This window comes from Cryptotermes secundus, unplaced genomic scaffold (assembly GCF_002891405.2).
Source record: "Cryptotermes secundus unplaced genomic scaffold, Csec_1.0 scaffold26, whole genome shotgun sequence".
Lineage (NCBI taxonomy): Eukaryota > Metazoa > Arthropoda > Insecta > Blattodea > Kalotermitidae > Cryptotermes > Cryptotermes secundus.
This window is the reverse complement of record NW_019743656.1, coordinates 3526157-3543631: the sequence shown is the minus strand read 5'-3', so window position 1 is coordinate 3543631 and position 17475 is coordinate 3526157. Positions and strand designations below refer to the sequence as shown.

The window sequence follows — 17475 nt, the reverse complement described above, 5'->3', positions numbered from 1 at the left end:
TAACCCCGGTCAAAGTTTGACACTTCTCTGGCCATTATCTCCGTAACCGTTCAACTTTGGACATAGGTGTTTTGGGTTATATCGGCATACTTTAACATAAGGAACACCCTCCCGAAGTTTGGTCCATTCCTCCTGGGACACCCTGTATATGTCTAGTGCCAATCACAGTGGCTGCATGGTCTAAGACATGAACCGTCTTCACCCACTCGAGCACTGGGATCGTGAGTTCCAATCCCACTTTAGGCATGGATGTCTTTGTGTGTTTATTCTGTTTATGCTGTTCTGTGTGTAGATAGCAGCCTTGCAATGGGCTGATCTCCAATCCAAGGAGTCATACCAACTGTGTATAGGATTAAAAAACTGAAAAAGCGGCCCAAGGTCCACAAGGTCTGTAGAGCCATAGTTCCCCATACATTTTCATGCTTTGGTGCTTGCTTAAGCATACAGACAACTTTATCTTACTTGGAAGAGATGGGTACAAACCTGTGAGGGTTGGAGCGCACAATGGAAATCAGCGTAGGTTTGTCAAAAGCAGGAAGTTTCAATGAAGGAATGACCTTGCCAGTCCACAAATTGTAGAAATCAACACAGCCGGAGATGGTGCCCCATGCAGCAAACAAGTCTGGATGTGCCAGGCTCCATTCCAGACCCACCACACCTCCCTCCACATAGATGATCTGGACCGGAGTTACCTACAAAATACTGATGGTCAGTACCGGATACATAATTATATAGTATTAAAGCAATAATCTTTACACTGAATTTAAAATTTTGGATTACTGAGTTCATAAAAGATTTTCCATCATCTAGTAACCTGAAAGGACACAATATTTTAGAAAGAAAATATTTATTCCCATCCTCAAGTTAAAGGCTGGAGAATGACCTGCTGAATTGAGTCCAATAGAAAGTGGTAATTCAAAGACAGCAAATCAGTCATGAAGGATTTGAGTTCGTGTAGCAATGGTTATGAAAAGTTATATCTTTTGGGATATAATGCTGTGTAATCCGTTCAAAGTCAACCAACGTTTTGGAGTACCATGTCACCTCCATTTTCAGTGTCGAATATGCCAAGCAAGAAACCAGCATGATGCAGGTAGCAAGAAGAGCTGTGCTTGTTGCCTGCTTCACACTAGTTATACAATATTACATCTCAGAAGATAGAACTCCAGACCTCTTTCTAATGGGCCCAACTAAGTAGGTTTCTCCCTGCCATTTCTCCTGAGGGTGGCAACAGATCCAGTTCACAGAACGTGTTCTTTTGTGACACTAGAAGATGGACAAAGTCCAGAAACTTAGTAGTTCTGAGTGTAATACTCATTGTGAGAACCCTTAGAATTGGCTTAAATTTAAAGTTAGTGACGACTGTAGAAGGAAATATTTAAGGCTATTCTCTTGTACTTTATCCATTGTCATATTTACATTCATATTAGAGTGATGTTTCAGAAACGACTGCGATTTCCATCTTCAGGTGAACAGAATGTGATGATAGCTCTACCTTGGAAATCAACAGACTAGGAACTATTTTCATTTTATGTCCATCAGAAGAAGGAAATAGAACCCATTTCTGAAATGTGGTTCTTATAAGTAAAAAATTCCTTTTCATGCTTGCATGTATGTATGTATATATGTATGTTAGGGGTGAGCCATAAAAACCAGCCCCCGCACTGTGATCATTAATGATCTATTGTGCTTCCCCTCGGATTAGCCCTTTATTAATCCTACATTTTTAATAAAGTGTAGGATCCTGCTTATGGGGGTGGCATAAAAGCCACTTGGTTCCATAAAAACTGACCCAGGTGACAAAATCTTAAATAAGCTATGGCCTCACAATGACACAGGATGTGTGTGGCTGATTCGTCTTCTTGTAGGCACCTTTCACAAGTTGGGTTATCTGTCAGTCCCAGTTTGGAAAGGTGCCCTTTTAGGTGGCAGTGTCCAGTAAGTAATCCTACCACCCATCTTAGTTCATCTCTGTTTAATCTCAACAGGTCCTTCGTTCTTCTGGCAGAGGGTCCTGCTATAAAACCCTTTGCCTGTTTGAGTCCAACTGTGGATTCCCAGTATTTTTTTGTGATTTCTGTTAGTCCAGTCCCTGATTACTTTCTTGGCAACTCCAATTGAAATGCCGCAAGCTGGTTCAGGTCCAATGAACGGCTGTTCAGACCCTGTTCTTGCCAGCTGATCTGCGGTTTCATTCCCTGCAATACTCTCCTACTGAGATGCCGCAAGCTGGTTCAGGTCCTGTTCTTGCCAGCTGATCTGCGGTTTCATTCATTGCAATACTCTCCTACTGAGAGGCCACAAGCTGGTTCAGGTCCTATGAATGGCTGTTCAGATCCTGTTCTTGCCAGCTGATCTGCGGAATAGGCTGGAATAGGTTGATAGGCTGGAATAATTTCAAGTTACCTCCTGCACATGGACTTAGGGAAAAATAATTTTTATACTTGACTTCCTGAAGTTTGTTGAATATGGAAATACGAGTAAACCAATTTCCAAACTATAGTGACTTTAACAAACTTCGATGAAGAACAAAAACAAAGTAAAAAATAATAGTTTTAAACAGTGAAGTTCTTGTATGCTAAAGTGATGTAAATGAGAAAGCATTCAATTGTCAGATTCACTTACTGCTTAAAACGATGTCATATCAGACAGAATCAGTGTTGAAGTTTATTCCCCCATTAATTAATTATGTAATAAATTTAATATGAATTAAATTCATTTTATTCCCATATGGTACATGCATTTTCAGTATGTATGTCTCTTCAGTAACAAACCTGTTCTGTGTGGTAGATACGAATTTCACTGTCAGTCCCACAGGAAATAAACATATTCTTGTGATGCAGTGAGCACTGGATGCATGTGACCGCACCCTGGTGCTTCTCAAATGCATTTAGCACTGGATCCTTCAGGGGCACTTCTGAGTGCACTGAAACTCAAGAATATGATTTGCCATCATTATAATCACATAAAGTGCCAGGTCAGCACACATTGGCCTGCCCATAAAACCCAAAGAACTGCAAGATGGTAAAATAACTTGTTCCTCAATTATCCAGCTCGTAGTCTAGTCACTATACTGACTGAGCTATCCTGGCTCCTCACATTTGGCACCCCCCACTTATTTAATCTTTCTTGTCCCATCAAAAACGGTTATGGGTCAGCAATCCATTGAAAAATCATGACCAGCAGTCTTAGAGATGGTGATTTATCTGTTAGTGCTACTAATCATATTAAGATCTTTTAGAACCCTAAATTGCATCCCCTGAAAATGCAATGTTCTTCTGATACTTCTTAATACTTTATTACTACCATGTATTTTAGAATACAAGATGCATGTTTGTTCCCGGAAAAGAAAGGTGAAAAGTAAAGTCATTTTTTGTGCTTAATTAAGCATCATACCATGAAGACATGGGAAGTGGAGGTATAGCTCCACACATTAACTTGGCACTAGATGGACATGAGTGATCAACTTCAATCTCCAGCTACTTGAAACTCAGAGAAGAGCCCTCAGTATTCAGTGGATAGGAGGCAGGGGAGTTGCAGACCTAATATGAACATTGAAGAAAAGAAAATCTCTTTCCCTTGCCAGGAATTGAACACCAATTCATCAGATGTCCAGTCTGTAACCCAGTCGCTATAACTGAATTATCCCTCTTTTATTTCGTGGAAAATACTGCCTAAAATGTGTATACATCTTACTGTGATGATAAAATGGGCGTTTTCCTAAAATTCTGGGGTTTAATATTCCTAAAGGTACCATATGCCTCTCTCTGATGTCAACAGAACTCAAACAACCTGGTGCAGGTTTGGCTGCAACGGTGGAACACAGCAATAGGCCACCACCATCCACCCCAACCACGAACGTAGTCAAGTCTTGCGCAGTGAAACTGAAACATGTGACACCCAGTTCCATGTCAATACCAGCACCACCTACTGGTGAAGGCACTGATTTTCCTGGACCTGTGTACTTTATGTGTTCCAGCAGGATGACAAACCTAACCAAAAAAAGAATATTGTTAGCTGTGACATAACTAATTAAATTTACATTCCCCACATACTGACTTCTGAAAGCAGTCATGACATAGCCTTGTTGGCATAGATATTCTGAAGTTCATGTTATTTATGTTTTAATAATGTAGAAGGAAGGGAGGGGTCATGACCTAATTTTAGGCACTATCCCAACATTTCCTGGGAAATCCTCATTCAAGATAGCTGAATCCCAGATTTGAACCAGACGTGAGTCAGAATCTCTATGAATTAACTAGTTTGATGTAAATATGTAAAATGTCAACACAGGTTGAAATCTCAGTCTGGAGACCAACCAGCCTGCTTCAGGCTTCCTGTGAATTCCCTCAGCCCCTCAAAGAAAAATGCTGGGATAGTACCTCAAATTAGGCTATGACTTTCCTTCCATGTCCTTTCCAATTTGTTATGGACTGTCATCTAATTATTCAATGCTATATACTCTGAGTAACTGACAGCATTGTGAAATAAATTACAAATAAATAAATAAAATACTAGCAAAGATGCACAACACCAACGCACATACATTCATGAACTGGCTAGCATTCAAACTGATGATCAAATGCAATCAGATCAAATGTGTAATTGTCTGAAAAATACTATCTTCTGGGATGTGATGATATATATAGTCTGGTGGAAATTTACTGATGTTTCAGAAGGATGAAATGCCTTAGTCTTCAGGGATGAAGAGTAAGCCAAGCAATCAGAGCTCTGCAGAAGTCAGTATTCCTCATAGTCACCGCTATGAGGATCTCACATCTTGCAACTAACAGTTTCAGGAATATGTCAAATTTAGAGAATATAGAAAGCCAAACAATTTTGCTTAGCATTTTCCGTCCATACCGAATCAAAGATAAATACAAAAAATAAAAGGAGCACTACAAAAAATTAACAGCTACATCATTTTCATTAATTATTTTTAATCATAAACTATAAAAAAAAATTGTACATATGTTTCTTACCCTTCACGCAGCTGGATGGTTCCTGAGTGAGTACCTATCTGCCACACCAGCACACGACCATCATGACCTGCCGAAACAAGTACAGGCCACTGCTGAGTAGGGTCCAGGTTGCGAACCCAGGACACTTGGCTCACAGCATCTCTGTGAGCACCAGGCACATTGGCAGAGGAACTGATCAGACAATCATCATCTTTTTGTAGATTCCATATTAGAACCTCTCCTGCAATTGTATCAAAGGTATTCAAATTTTAAATTGTCCCATTTCTTCCTCTGATGTGAGCTTTATCATTGTCATTAGACAATTTCAGGTCACCATAACAACAGACTTTAAGTGTCAATACACTGCATGAATGGAAGTTATGTAGTAGGTCATAAACATGGGAGAAGTCCCTTGTTTCAGTGTATCATGTCTATTCCACTTGAATTTATTGGTCTGTATGTATATAAATATTGTTGTGGGGGTGTATACATACACGTCTACCTCTCAATATTTTTAAACTCCTATCCCCCCATATCAGCTTAAGGATTCTTTACGAGCCACCCAGCCCATACCAATGGCTGAGAACTAGTAGGAACCCACAAGATGCTTGGAGAAAAACTTTAAGATTTGTTGAGAAGTTTGACAGTCTGTGAGTGAAGAAGAAGCATACAACAGTCACAAGTGTTAAAAGATAAAGGTAAAGTTGTCCCTGTGCTTAACTAATTAAGTACTACACCATGAAGGCATATGGGGGGAGTGGATGTATAGATCCACATTTTCTTGACCTCGGCACTAGCTGGAGGTGAGCGGTCAGCTTCACGCCACAGCCGCTTTACCCTCAAGGAAAGAGCCCCCAGTACCCATTGGATAAGAGGTTGGGTGAACCCCAGAGCCGATCTGGATGACATGGAGAAGAGAAAATACTGGGCCCTACCAGGACTCGAACTCCATCCTCTCGGTCATCCAGCCCATACCCAGTCCCTATACCAACTGCACTATCCCAGCTACCCAGTTACATGTGGAATGCTGTGAATTACAAGTCAATTCAGTGCAAGAAAGAGGAGGGGGAGACAGAGTGAAGCAATGGTGGACTAGACATGCCAACAGTGAGACTGTGACTGTTCCAAAACATGATAAACATTATACTTCTTTTGGCTTATTTTGGACTTCACCCATCGTCTGGTACGTAAAAGACAAAAAACCACGACGTTTCGGAGACAGATCCAGTCTCCGAAACGTCGTGGTTTTTTGTCTTTCAAAGGGCCCCAACTGAGTAGGTTTATCCTTCCCTATCCACCTGAAGATGGAGACAGATCCAGTCTCCGAAACGTCGTGGTTTTTTGTCTTTTACATACCAGACGATGGGTGAAGTCCAAAATAAGGCACAAGAAGTACAGTATACACCATCGTCAGAATCCTTTCAAATCTATGATAAACATTATTTAGTTAATTGATGAATTAATGTTTAATTGAAGGTTTATATTATGTAAGAGCTTAGGTATGTTTGTGAGCTTATCTGAATGAATACAGCACTAAAAATGCTTGAGCTTTGATATTCACTTTATTTATAGTTCCTTCTCTCAAACAGGCCTGTCATATGTCCATACGTACAGAACAGAAGTAACATCTATTACACACCACTAAATGTTCCTGCTGCTAAGATGGAAGGTTCGTAGGGATGAGCACTTAGGCTTGTGACACATGACCTGGTCTCCAGTGTCTTGCTTGGTGCTGAATCTGAGAAGTCCTGCCTGCACAAATACACCATTATGTGACATTACTGCTTTACCAAGAAAAATCAGGTGCAGTACCTCCTTGATCCAAGTCAAATTTTGGACAAAGCCATATTAATATACTCAGATTTGCACATTTCTCCTATCTCCACACTTACAATTAACAGTCTTGTGGAAACAATGTTATTTAACTAACGAATTATATTATTGTCAGATTTGAGGTTCTCAAGGCAATAACTATGAAGAGTATTGTCTTCTGGGATGTGACATCATGTAGTCCAGTAGATGTTCACCACTCTGATTGCCTGGCTTACTCTTCAATCCCGAAGATGGAGGCAGTACGTTCCTCCAAAACATCATTGAATTTCTAGAAACTAACTGTATTGCATATCATCTGTGTTCTTGAGGGCAACTTCATTGCTTTACCTGTTAATGTTAAACAGATGAACATTGCCTGAGTGATCACACCAGCTCTCATGTTCCGAATGGCTGCAAGCAAATGCTACCACAGCACCAGTGCAACTCCAGGACAAACTGCTTACTTTCATCTGTAACAGATTCAGTCTCTTTGCGGAACAAAGCATAACATTATTACGTAACAGACTTTCTAGTTCAAACCCAGAAAGAACTCTACAATGGTAGTTCAAAGTTAACATATAACATCAAAACATGGACCATTACAAAGAGAAACATAAGCAAAATTCAAGAAACTGACATCAAATTTTTAAGTTATTACTGAAGAAAAACAAGAAGGGATAAAATTATGAATGGTTTGGGGATGCTGGAATTATATAATTTCTTGATAGAGTCAGATACAAAATAATTATAATACTTTGACTGTTTAAGAAGAGTGACTAGAACAAGGATCCTGTGGAAAGTATTAGAATAAAAATTTAAAGGGATGAGTCTTATGGGATGACATAGAACAGATGGTTCAGCCAGGTGTTTGAATTCAGCAAGAAAGAAGAAAGATCTGACAGACTGAAAAGGAAAGACTGTGGGAAGAAAAGTGATTCGAGGCATCATGTCCATCAATCCATTTAAAACAAACTGTATCAAAAGAAGAAAAAAGAATCAGAAGAGGGAGAGGAGGAGGTTGTGGTGGTAGAAGTAGCAGCAGTGGTAATGAAGGGTATTTGAATGATGAGCAGAAAAGGAAAGTGGTGGAAGCAGCAGTCCTTCCCATCATTCAAATATCCTTCATTATCTCATATACCTTATTATGAGTCAGGAGGAGGGGGGGTCATCTAAATTACAGAAATAAACATCACACATGTCAATACCTTACTCTGGGAAGTGATGTTGGGTACTTGTAGGGTATGCAGCTTCCTGACGCCACCATCAGCGTCATCTTCTATTGGCTCGTATCCATCAAATGCTCGGCTTCTGCTCATCTTGTCAAGCTCTGTTATCACTTTAGGGCAGATACAACTGAGGAAAGCAGCTAGTTTGTCATAATCTACATTTTCAGCCATCATCAGTTCTGGTTGTACATTGTCTGTCTGTGTCTGGAACCAGTAAATATAAACATATACAGTAAAGCCTTGGGAGCATGCAGTAGCATAGTTGGCTGAGTCCCAATGAGGTGGATTGTTTTCAATTTACCTAATCCTTCAAGCTGCACTATGGCCCTGGGGTCAACTCAGCCTCTAGCAGAAATGAGTACCACGAATCTTCCTGGGGGGTAAAGGACAGCCAGCACGTAAGGCTGACAAACTTACCACCATCTGTGGGCCAACTGTGTAGAAGATGTGGGGGTCACAATGTCTCACAACCCTATGGACCTCCACAGTCTCTTACAGGGATAGCTTTACCTAAGAGTAAACCCTCATCCAGTGGCACATCAGGTAAATCTGTGTTAGAAAGACTTTAAGGGTGGAATATGAATGTAGCAACATAAAGTCTCAGTCATACCTAGGTACAGGGAGGGGGAAATTGCATTAATCAAACATGTCAATCACACAATATTCTATTCCCGCTTCTCACCTCTCTCAGCCTAAATTACTCTTGTGCATTAGAGTCAAATCATATTTTTCAGATATGCATATAGTGACGTGTACCTGTACATAGATGTTTTGGACTAAAAATGGTAAACTGCAAGCATTATGACATATACACATGACAAATAAAAATATATTAAACATGTTTTATTGTAATTTAAATACATGTGAATTATAATAAAGCCTTCTGTCTATGCATTTGGAAGCAGAATGCCTATTTGTTTGAGAGTGATGGATCAGACTGCAGACATTCAAATTTTTCATGTTTTGCAGCCAGTTGTTCACAGTTTATATGTTATGGCATACGAGAACATGGTACTGTTTTCTGCACTCTCTTAATATAAGATTAATATAACATTCTACTGCATTTGATTGTACAAAGAATTAATTACTAAACTCAGTGAAAGAGTAATTAAATTCTGATACCTCAACACATTTGGAGACTGAGGACTGTGATTCCTGTTCACTGTATGAAGTGACTGTTGTCTGAATTCCTTCATCCTGTAGTTCCCTAAAATACACAGTTTGGTAAGTTGTGGCACTGGATTTAGGACTTGCTCAACTATAGGTACAAATTCATATTTCCATAAATGATCAAACAACGTAAATATTACAGTCTTTGTGTTGGAATTTGAGGTTCTAATGAAGTGATTATGAAGATTACTGTCTTATCAGTTATAACCTTGTGTAGTCCAGTTAACAGCGTTTCAGGAGATCATTACATACAACAATTTATTTGAAGAAGCATTTTATTTCAATGTAACATATCGAAACCATTAAAATACAAGGGCATTAGGTGTTAGAAGGCAGCTTTTTGTCCGAGAAAAGGCACTGAAAACGGTTGGACACCTGTGTATCCAACAAAGATGCAATCCATAACCTATAATTCGCAGAAGTGACGAACGCAGAAACTGTACCTCTCTGTTTTCCAACATGATGGAAACCCAACGGCGTCAAAGGATTCATCAGAAAACATGTTTCGCCCATTAAATATATTCCGTCTTTCGGTAGTCACAGCAAACACATCTGTCCAAATTGCTATTCTAAATAAACACCAACGTCTGTAAGTATTTGTGACGTTTGTTTTGTCGTGTTGTCATAGCAACAGTAATTGCTTTATTTACATAGGTGGCTCTGATTTCATTTCGACATAAGTCGTTCTGCAGCTTCTGCAGCCTCTGCAGGCCATGAAAAGCAGTAAAGAGCGGTAAGGAGTATTATCTGTAAGTAACGAACAGTCCCGCTAACAGTCGTATTTGTTGGGAAATGTTGGACGGTGTGTGCCTGTGGTGTATGTGGTCTGTTCTGGTCAGCGAGAATAGTCCTTACAGTAGTAGGTTATGGTGTTCGTCATTTATTGTAATTTTATAGAAATGGTGTGTATTTATTACTCAAGCTATCAAATCATACAGCATAAGGTGCTAAACTTATATATATATATACCAAGATGATTTTTTTTAATGCTAGTGAGGTTGGACTAAGTCCCTTGTACTGCGGCCACTTCTGCCCTAATATACCAGCCCCAGATGATAGGTGAGGGTGATTGTGGAGCAATTGGTGGAATGAAGATTGGCAGGGGAAACCGAAGTACTCGGAGAAAACTCGCCCCAGCGCCACTTTGTCCACCACAAATCCCACTTGATCGAACCGGGCCGCCAAGGTGGGGAGCCGGTGACTAACCGCTTGAGCTATGGCGCAGCCCTCATATACCAAGATACAAAAATGTAAAGTGCATTGATATGCCCGTTTTAAGTACTCGTGAATACTTTTGGAAATTGGAGGTAGAGGCCCACATGTTCCTAATCTCGACGCTAGATGGGGGAGAATAGTCAGCTTCACATCTCTGCTGCTTTCCTCCCAGGAAAATGACCCACATAGAAGACTGGGTATGCTTCAGAGCGAACCTGAATACTGTGAATAGGAGAAAAATCATTTACACCTGTTGGGAATCAACCCCCCTATTCCAGGGTCATCCACCCCTAAATCACTATACCAAATAAGCCAGTGGTTCTCAAACTTTTTACCTCTGAGCCCCCCCTGACAAGAGAAAATACTATCAGGCCCCCAGCCTGTTCTTTTTTATCAAAATAGAAGTCATCGTATGTTTGAAGTTTTATTCAGTTTATTTTGTGTTTTTCTACATACTATTTATCAGTTTTTTACTCAAAATTAAAGTATCACAATATTAGGTCTACAATAAAAGTTAGTTTTAACACTTGCAATTAACCAAAATATGTATTGAAATTAAACGATATTTAACTAAGAAGTATTTAATTTTTTTTTCTGCAAAGAAAATCAAACATTTAAATGTCAAAGTTCAGTGTGATGGATGGGCCTGGTTTTGATAACAAAGTTTATCAAAACGTGGTGTAATATCAGAAATGGCCACTCTAACTTCTTTAGCAATATTTAGCAGTCAACGATACTTTGACTTTATAGCTGCCAAAGCAGAAAAGTCTGTCTCGCATAAGTAAGTTGTTGCGAAAGGAATCAGGATCTTCAGTGCTTTTTGGCTCAAAGTTGGGAATTCCTTGCCAATATGTATCCAGAACTCCAACAAAGACAATTCCTTAAATTTACTTTTTAATGAAGTATCGCTAGTGAGATCGATGAGTTGTTCTTGCTCATTTACATTCAGAGATGATGGCCCAGGAGCAAATGGATTTTTAATCTAATTAAATTCATCAAAATCATTGCAAAAGTATTTCTTGAAATGAACTTTCAGCATTATGAGATGATCAAGTAGGCAGCTTTTTATGTCCATTGGAAGCACTGGATTATCAGTGTCTTGTACCATTGACACCAGAGTAGGGAACATGTCTAGTCTGTCACTTTCCATACTGTTTCTCCAGAGATCTAATTTTCTCATGAATGCCTTCACTTTGTCATTCCAAGAAAGTACATTTGCCTCATTCCCTTGAAGTGAAGTGTTGAGGATATTTAGTTTCTCAAATATATCTGTGAGGTAAGCCATTTTCAATAAAAAATCCTTGTTGCTGAAACTGTCTGCCAGTGGGTGATTTTCTCCATTTAAAAAACAGAACACCTCATGCCTCAGCTCAAGCATTCTCTTTAATACCTTGCCTCTTGAAAGCCATCGAGTATCACTAAAAAAGCAACAGAGCAGTGTGTTCGGCACTCATTTCCTCAAACAGCATTTTTAAAAGTCTAGACTTCAGAGGATTTGTCTTGATAACATTGATGGTTTTTGCAACTGTCTGCAGTNTGTTGCTGAAACTGTCTGCCAGTGGGTGATTTTCTCCATTTAAAAAACAGAACACCTCATGCCTCAGCTCAAGCATTCTCTTTAATACCTTGCCTCTTGAAAGCCATCGAGTATCACTAAAAAAGCAACAGAGCAGTGTGTTCGGCACTCATTTCCTCAAACAGCATTTTTAAAAGTCTAGACTTCAGAGGATTTGTCTTGATAACATTGATGGTTTTTGCAACTGTCTGCAGTGCTTCATGAAGGGGTAGGCTGAGTTCTTCAGCTGCCAGAGCCTCCCGATGTATCATACAGTGAGTCCATACTGCTTTGGGAACAACAGCTTTAATTTTTGCTTGTAATCCAGCATGGACTCCAGACATTGAACGAGCTCCATCTGTACACATGCCAGTGCACTTATCCCATGATATCCCATTTTCATTAAAGAAAGCATTAATCATGTTGAAACGGCTTTGAACTGTTGCTGTTTTCAAGATAGGCTCACAGAAAAACAATTCCTCTCACATATTACACTCATCAACAAAATGAACGTACACAATCAAATGAGCATCTTTATGAATATCAGTCGCTCCGTCCACTTGAAGTGCAAAGCACTTGTTAAGCAACTTCTCAATTAATTGCTGACGTAAATCATTAGACATGTCTGAAATTCTTTNTTATCCCATGATATCCCATTTTCATTAAAGAAAGCATTAATCATGTTGAAACGGCTTTGAACTGTTGCTGTTTTCAAGATAGGCTCACAGAAAAACAATTCCTCTCACATATTACACTCATCAACAAAATGAACGTACACAATCAAATGAGCATCTTTATGAATATCAGTCGCTCCGTCCACTTGAAGTGCAAAGCACTTGTTAAGCAACTTCTCAATTAATTGCTGACGTAAATCATTAGACATGTCTGAAATTCTTTTACAAACTGTGTCATTAGAGAGGGGGATATTTTTCAATTGTTGAGCAGAAGAGTCACCCAACATTGTTGATACTATGTCAATCACTGCTGGTAAAATCAGTGTTTCTGCAATTGTGTGTGGTTTCTTGCATTTAACAATCCTATGAGAAACCTGGAAAGAGGCTAAAAGGACCTTAGAAGTCACATTTGTTGTTTTAGCAAATTTCTGTTGGGTGGACTTTAAACCACTAAGCTTTCTGACAAAAAATCTTTTGGTTTATTTGTAAACTTCGGATGTTTGGTTTCAAGATGTCTCTTTAATTTATTAGGTTTCATACTATCTGCAGCTAAAATACTTAGACATTGCCGACGTTCTTCATCATTGATCACAGTTTTCGTAAAGCCTAGTGATAAATAGTTCTCATCCTACCTTCTCGTTTTCACACTCTGAGTAGCTTCTTTCCCACCACTAGTTGAAGGAGCACTGGTGTCTTCATTTCTATCACTAATCAGGAAACGCTTCATGATCAGTTGTTCATAATCAAGTCAACTTCAAGAGGTAAACAAATCAGCACAACTGCACTGAAACGTTGAATGCATAAGAACACAACATCAAACAGGCATACCCATCAATCACCATTGAGTCTGGCGACAAACTACCTGCTCCCTGCCCAACAGGCGCCAATGAGATGACATTAGTCGCTGCTTTCAGCTGCCCGTTTACAGTGCTACCTGGAAGAGGATGCAGCTGCTGCCGAACTATCAACGCTGTCTCTGGCATACGCATTTTATAATTGCCTGTAAAGAGAATAATTATTAGTTATTTTGAAATTCATGGTTAATTTGTATCTGTAGGAAAGTATGCTGCACCCCCCTTTCAAGCCCGTCGCGCCCCACAGCTTGAGAACCACTGAAATAAGCTATTCTGGCTTTCACTGTGTTAATAGTAATTTTAATAGTTTGTGAAAAGTTATTGTGTAGGCCCATGACATGATCGGAGGGTGACTGAAACATATTGCCAAAAAGAGTATGGTGTGTGTGACTCCCACGAATGACACCTGCAAATAGTTACTTATAAACCACCTTATCTGTATAGTATACTACAGTACACATTGACATCAGAATGTTATAAATACTTCCAGAATGGACATAATGCACTAAAACAAAAGCCTACTTGCTAGCATATTCTAAAGAGTTGTGACGATGGTGTATAATACACAGAATTACTGGGCTTTTGGACTTCGTCCATCATCCAGTATTCTAGAAACTAGAAAACCACTTTTCAGAAACTTGCTAGTTTGTGACCTATTACATAGCCTGTGTTCATGCAATTTGTTAACTCTCCGCGATTCATTGCATGGTAACCTGAAACTGCATAATGATGGTGATAAATGGCATGTATACAGAACTTTCTTATGTGTGTAGAAAGATTTTTCATGTTCTCTTTCCAATCCTGAAAGTCTGACATCTGTTACTTTTTGATGGCAGGGAGACAGTGGGATGAGCTGCTGCCCCTGATCTCACAGGAACTTCCTGACTTTGATCCAGACAAGGAATTCTGAAAATGTTTATCCCCATACATATCAGCCTTGAGGTCTTCCTATGAGAGTGAGGAGCTGATTTTGAGTATGTTCTTTGGGAATTAAGAATTGGAGGTTTGTATTGTATTTATGACCTTAGTAGCAAATTTTAAATCACGAGAGCCTTTTGTGGACCTGGAGGCTTATTAACACTGGACCATATCCTCAGTCACTTGAAACCACTTCACACCCTCACATTCTGTGTGTTTAGAATCTGTTCCAACCTCATGTGCACCCAAGTGTATTAACCTTTAAGAGACGGCCATTTAAATTCCGGTAGTGGTAGCAGGATGGAGTTAATTTAAATGCCCGCCACTGTAGAGTAATAAAAATTGTAATCATGTTACTCAAAATGCTGTGATTTCTACAATTTTTGTGATAAACGAACGAAATAAACGCTGCTTTTATCTAGAAAGAATATAGAATCAGTTATTGTAATTTACCGATTTTAAAATATCTTAAAATTTTTACACTGATGCCAAAAGAAAATTTCCCTCAATTTCGAACGTCTGTGCACAAAAATGCACACAGTTCCTGCACAAAACGTTTCTGCAGTCTGAATGCCTGCTGCTGACATCATTTTATAGCTATGGCTTACGTGGCAACAGGGGCGGAAGTTTATGCTTGCGTTCCTCATTCTCCAGTTCGTAGCTTCCTTTCGGTATGTGCACGAGTGTGGGCGAAGTCTAATCGTTCGCAGAAACACTGACTGTATTATCTCGTATAGACAAATAAGAAGTAGTCTGTTTTGAAATATAGCCAAGCAGTGTCAGAACGTTCAAGGCTAGCGCTGTGTTTAGCTGTCCACCATGGCCTCGTATTTGGAAGACGCTGAAATTGAGAATCAGCTTACAAATGACACCGATTCAGACTGTTGTACCGATGACTCTGAGAGTTGCAAGGAAGAAAGTGAATCAGAAATTGAAGTCGATGAAGAACCATCATCTTCGTCGGCAACCTGGGGACCACCACACCAGCGTGGCAAGAGGAGTGTGAATAATTATTCAGGTGGAGCTGTGGGCAAACTGTGGCAAACAGTTATAGCATCTGTCGTCGAACCTGGAAATGGACAAATAAACTATTTTTCCATCTCCTGGATCTGAACAGTTACAGCCTGTTGTCACGCAGAGAATTTCATCTCGCTCTTGTGCGGAACATGCTGGAAGGGGTCCACCTCGCCATCAACGGCCCAGGGGTCGAACCCCTGCCGTTTTATCGGAGATATCTCGATTATAGGAGGCCAAACCACATCACTGGTCGACTTCCTCTACTTCGCAATTGAGGTGTCGTGTGTGCTTTTCGCGTGGAAAACGAAGAACCGTCCGGACAAAGTGCGTGAAGTGCGACGTCGGACACTGGATTTCTGGATGTTTCCAAGATTTCCACACGAAGCCAACAGTCCGTTAGACGACGCAGGTGGTAAGAGAGACAACTTATAAAGCTGGTGACCAAGAATCATGTAAGTAGAAAAAGAATTTATAACTTAAAATTAGATTTTAAAAAGCCGGCTGCACGCGTGGACTGCGCGACGACATATGGCGTCATTCGTCCCCTTGACTTTATTTTCATGACGCCATATGGAGTCGCTCGGCTCTTAAAGGTTAATGTATTATGGCTACAAGGTTTAGATTTCTTACAGTGGAAAAATTTGCTACCCTAACTCAGTGGCTTTTGTGGTGTTTCACAACATGCTTTTTTTCCCCCCCAGTGAGAGAATGCAAAAAGAATTACAAATGACATTAGGTGGATTGAAATTTACAACTGAGAACTGTATACTGATTGAAGAGTACAGTCTTCTGGCTTGTGATGCTGTGTAGTTGGACAGAAGTCCTCCAGTGTTTTGGAGGAATGCTTTGCCTCTGTCTTCAGCAGGTTTCTTGTTTGGTTTACTGTTGAACCTTGAATATGGAGGCAGTAGCTTTCTCTGAAATGTCAAACTTTTACTGAACTATACAGCTTTAGAAAGGGGCACACAGTAACATTGTTGATACACTATGCTACAAGCCTGGAATTGGCAGGTTTGACTCCCTATGAGGTAGATTTTTTCAACTAACCTAATCCTTCCATCTGCAATATGGCCCTGAGGTTGACTCAGCCTTTAACAGAAATGAGAACTAGGAATCTTCCTGGGGTGTAAAGGGCGGCAGGCACATAAGGCTGACAACCTTACTGCCATGTGTGAACCGATTGTCTAGAAGATGTGTGATCCTTGATGCCTCACAACCCTATGGGCCTCCACGGCCTATTACAGGGCATGGCTTTACAGCTTTAGAACCCACATCACATAATTATTACTCTGAGAATCAAGTTCAGTGGTGTGTGACATGATGCCTAAAATACAGAATCTTAGAATCACAGAAATATCACAGAGGCATCTGTTACTAGGCAGCATCACTGCAAAATGCATATCCCAAGCAACAGACATGCCCACAACAAATGAAGTACTATTGAACTCACTGTTGCATAGTTGGTCCACAACAAGGTGATATAAGGAAAATCTGGATGTACGAGTAACAACAGAATGCCAAAAGGGGAATCCATGATGATAACCTACAACCTAACAGTGGAACCTGTGAGGACAGAATATCAGAAGAATGAAGCAAGAATGATCTAATGGACAGTCATTGATTGTGACTATTTGAAACAGTTGTAGATATGGACATTCAGTGTCAAATAAAATGCATTTTCAGCCCAAACATATTTTGTAGTCACTGTCATGAGACAGTAGATATAGATAGAGTATACTGAACAAAATCATTCCATGCATTGAAGGCATTGAAGGTAAAAGATTACTGTAAGTGGCCAAACCTTTGAATCTTCCAGTTATTTAGTGAGATATGCAGATTTATTGATATTTTGTCTGCTGAATGGTTGTGTTACTCCATCTCAGTGGCAGAACTTACTGACATACACATATTAATAGTAAGAGTCTTGAAAACAAACAGATTTGAGGAACTATTATAGGCATTCTTTGCACAAAGTGCATAAATTGAAATACAAATATTGCAGAAATCATATCTGTCTATCCATCAATATCTGTGTTTGAATGTGTTGTTTAAAAATCTAGTCAGTTGATTTCA

General features: G+C 39.7%; 2 protein-coding genes across 7 annotated transcripts in view; one reads left to right on the top strand and one right to left on the bottom strand.

The window, feature by feature from the left end:
• LOC111874166 (WD repeat-containing protein 34) overlaps positions 1 to 9788 on the bottom strand; it is a 13718-nt gene extending 3930 nt beyond the window's left edge. For 3 of the 4 annotated variants that reach the window (XM_023869424.2, XM_023869421.2, XM_023869422.2), the window contains exons 1-9: positions 9613 to 9788; positions 9122 to 9206; positions 7979 to 8203; positions 7122 to 7243; positions 6601 to 6713; positions 4983 to 5202; positions 3793 to 3992; positions 2775 to 2932; positions 484 to 692 (exon numbers count right to left, since the gene is read on the bottom strand). In XM_023869424.2, coding sequence (XP_023725192.1) covers positions 484 to 692; positions 2775 to 2932; positions 3793 to 3992; positions 4983 to 5202; positions 6601 to 6713; positions 7122 to 7243; positions 7979 to 8203; positions 9122 to 9206; positions 9613 to 9671 — 1391 coding nt within the window. In that variant the 5' untranslated portion in view covers positions 9672 to 9788. The remainder of the gene's footprint in view (positions 1 to 483; positions 693 to 2774; positions 2933 to 3792; positions 3993 to 4982; positions 5203 to 6600; positions 6714 to 7121; positions 7244 to 7978; positions 8204 to 9121; positions 9207 to 9612) is intronic. The other variant, XM_023869423.2, reaches the window with a different exon arrangement.
• A 40-nt stretch (positions 9789 to 9828) lies between these two features.
• Positions 9829 to 17475, top strand: part of LOC111874164 (E3 ubiquitin-protein ligase RNF38) — a 56664-nt gene continuing 49017 nt past the window's right edge. Inside the window, exons 1-2 of one of the 3 annotated variants that reach the window (XM_023869414.1) lie at positions 9829 to 9902; positions 14304 to 14470. The gene's annotated coding sequence lies outside the window, so the exon portion shown is untranslated. Of the gene's footprint in view, positions 9919 to 9963; positions 10072 to 14303; positions 14471 to 17475 lie in introns of those variants that run through there. The other 2 variants (XM_023869415.1, XM_033755344.1) reach the window with 2 other exon arrangements.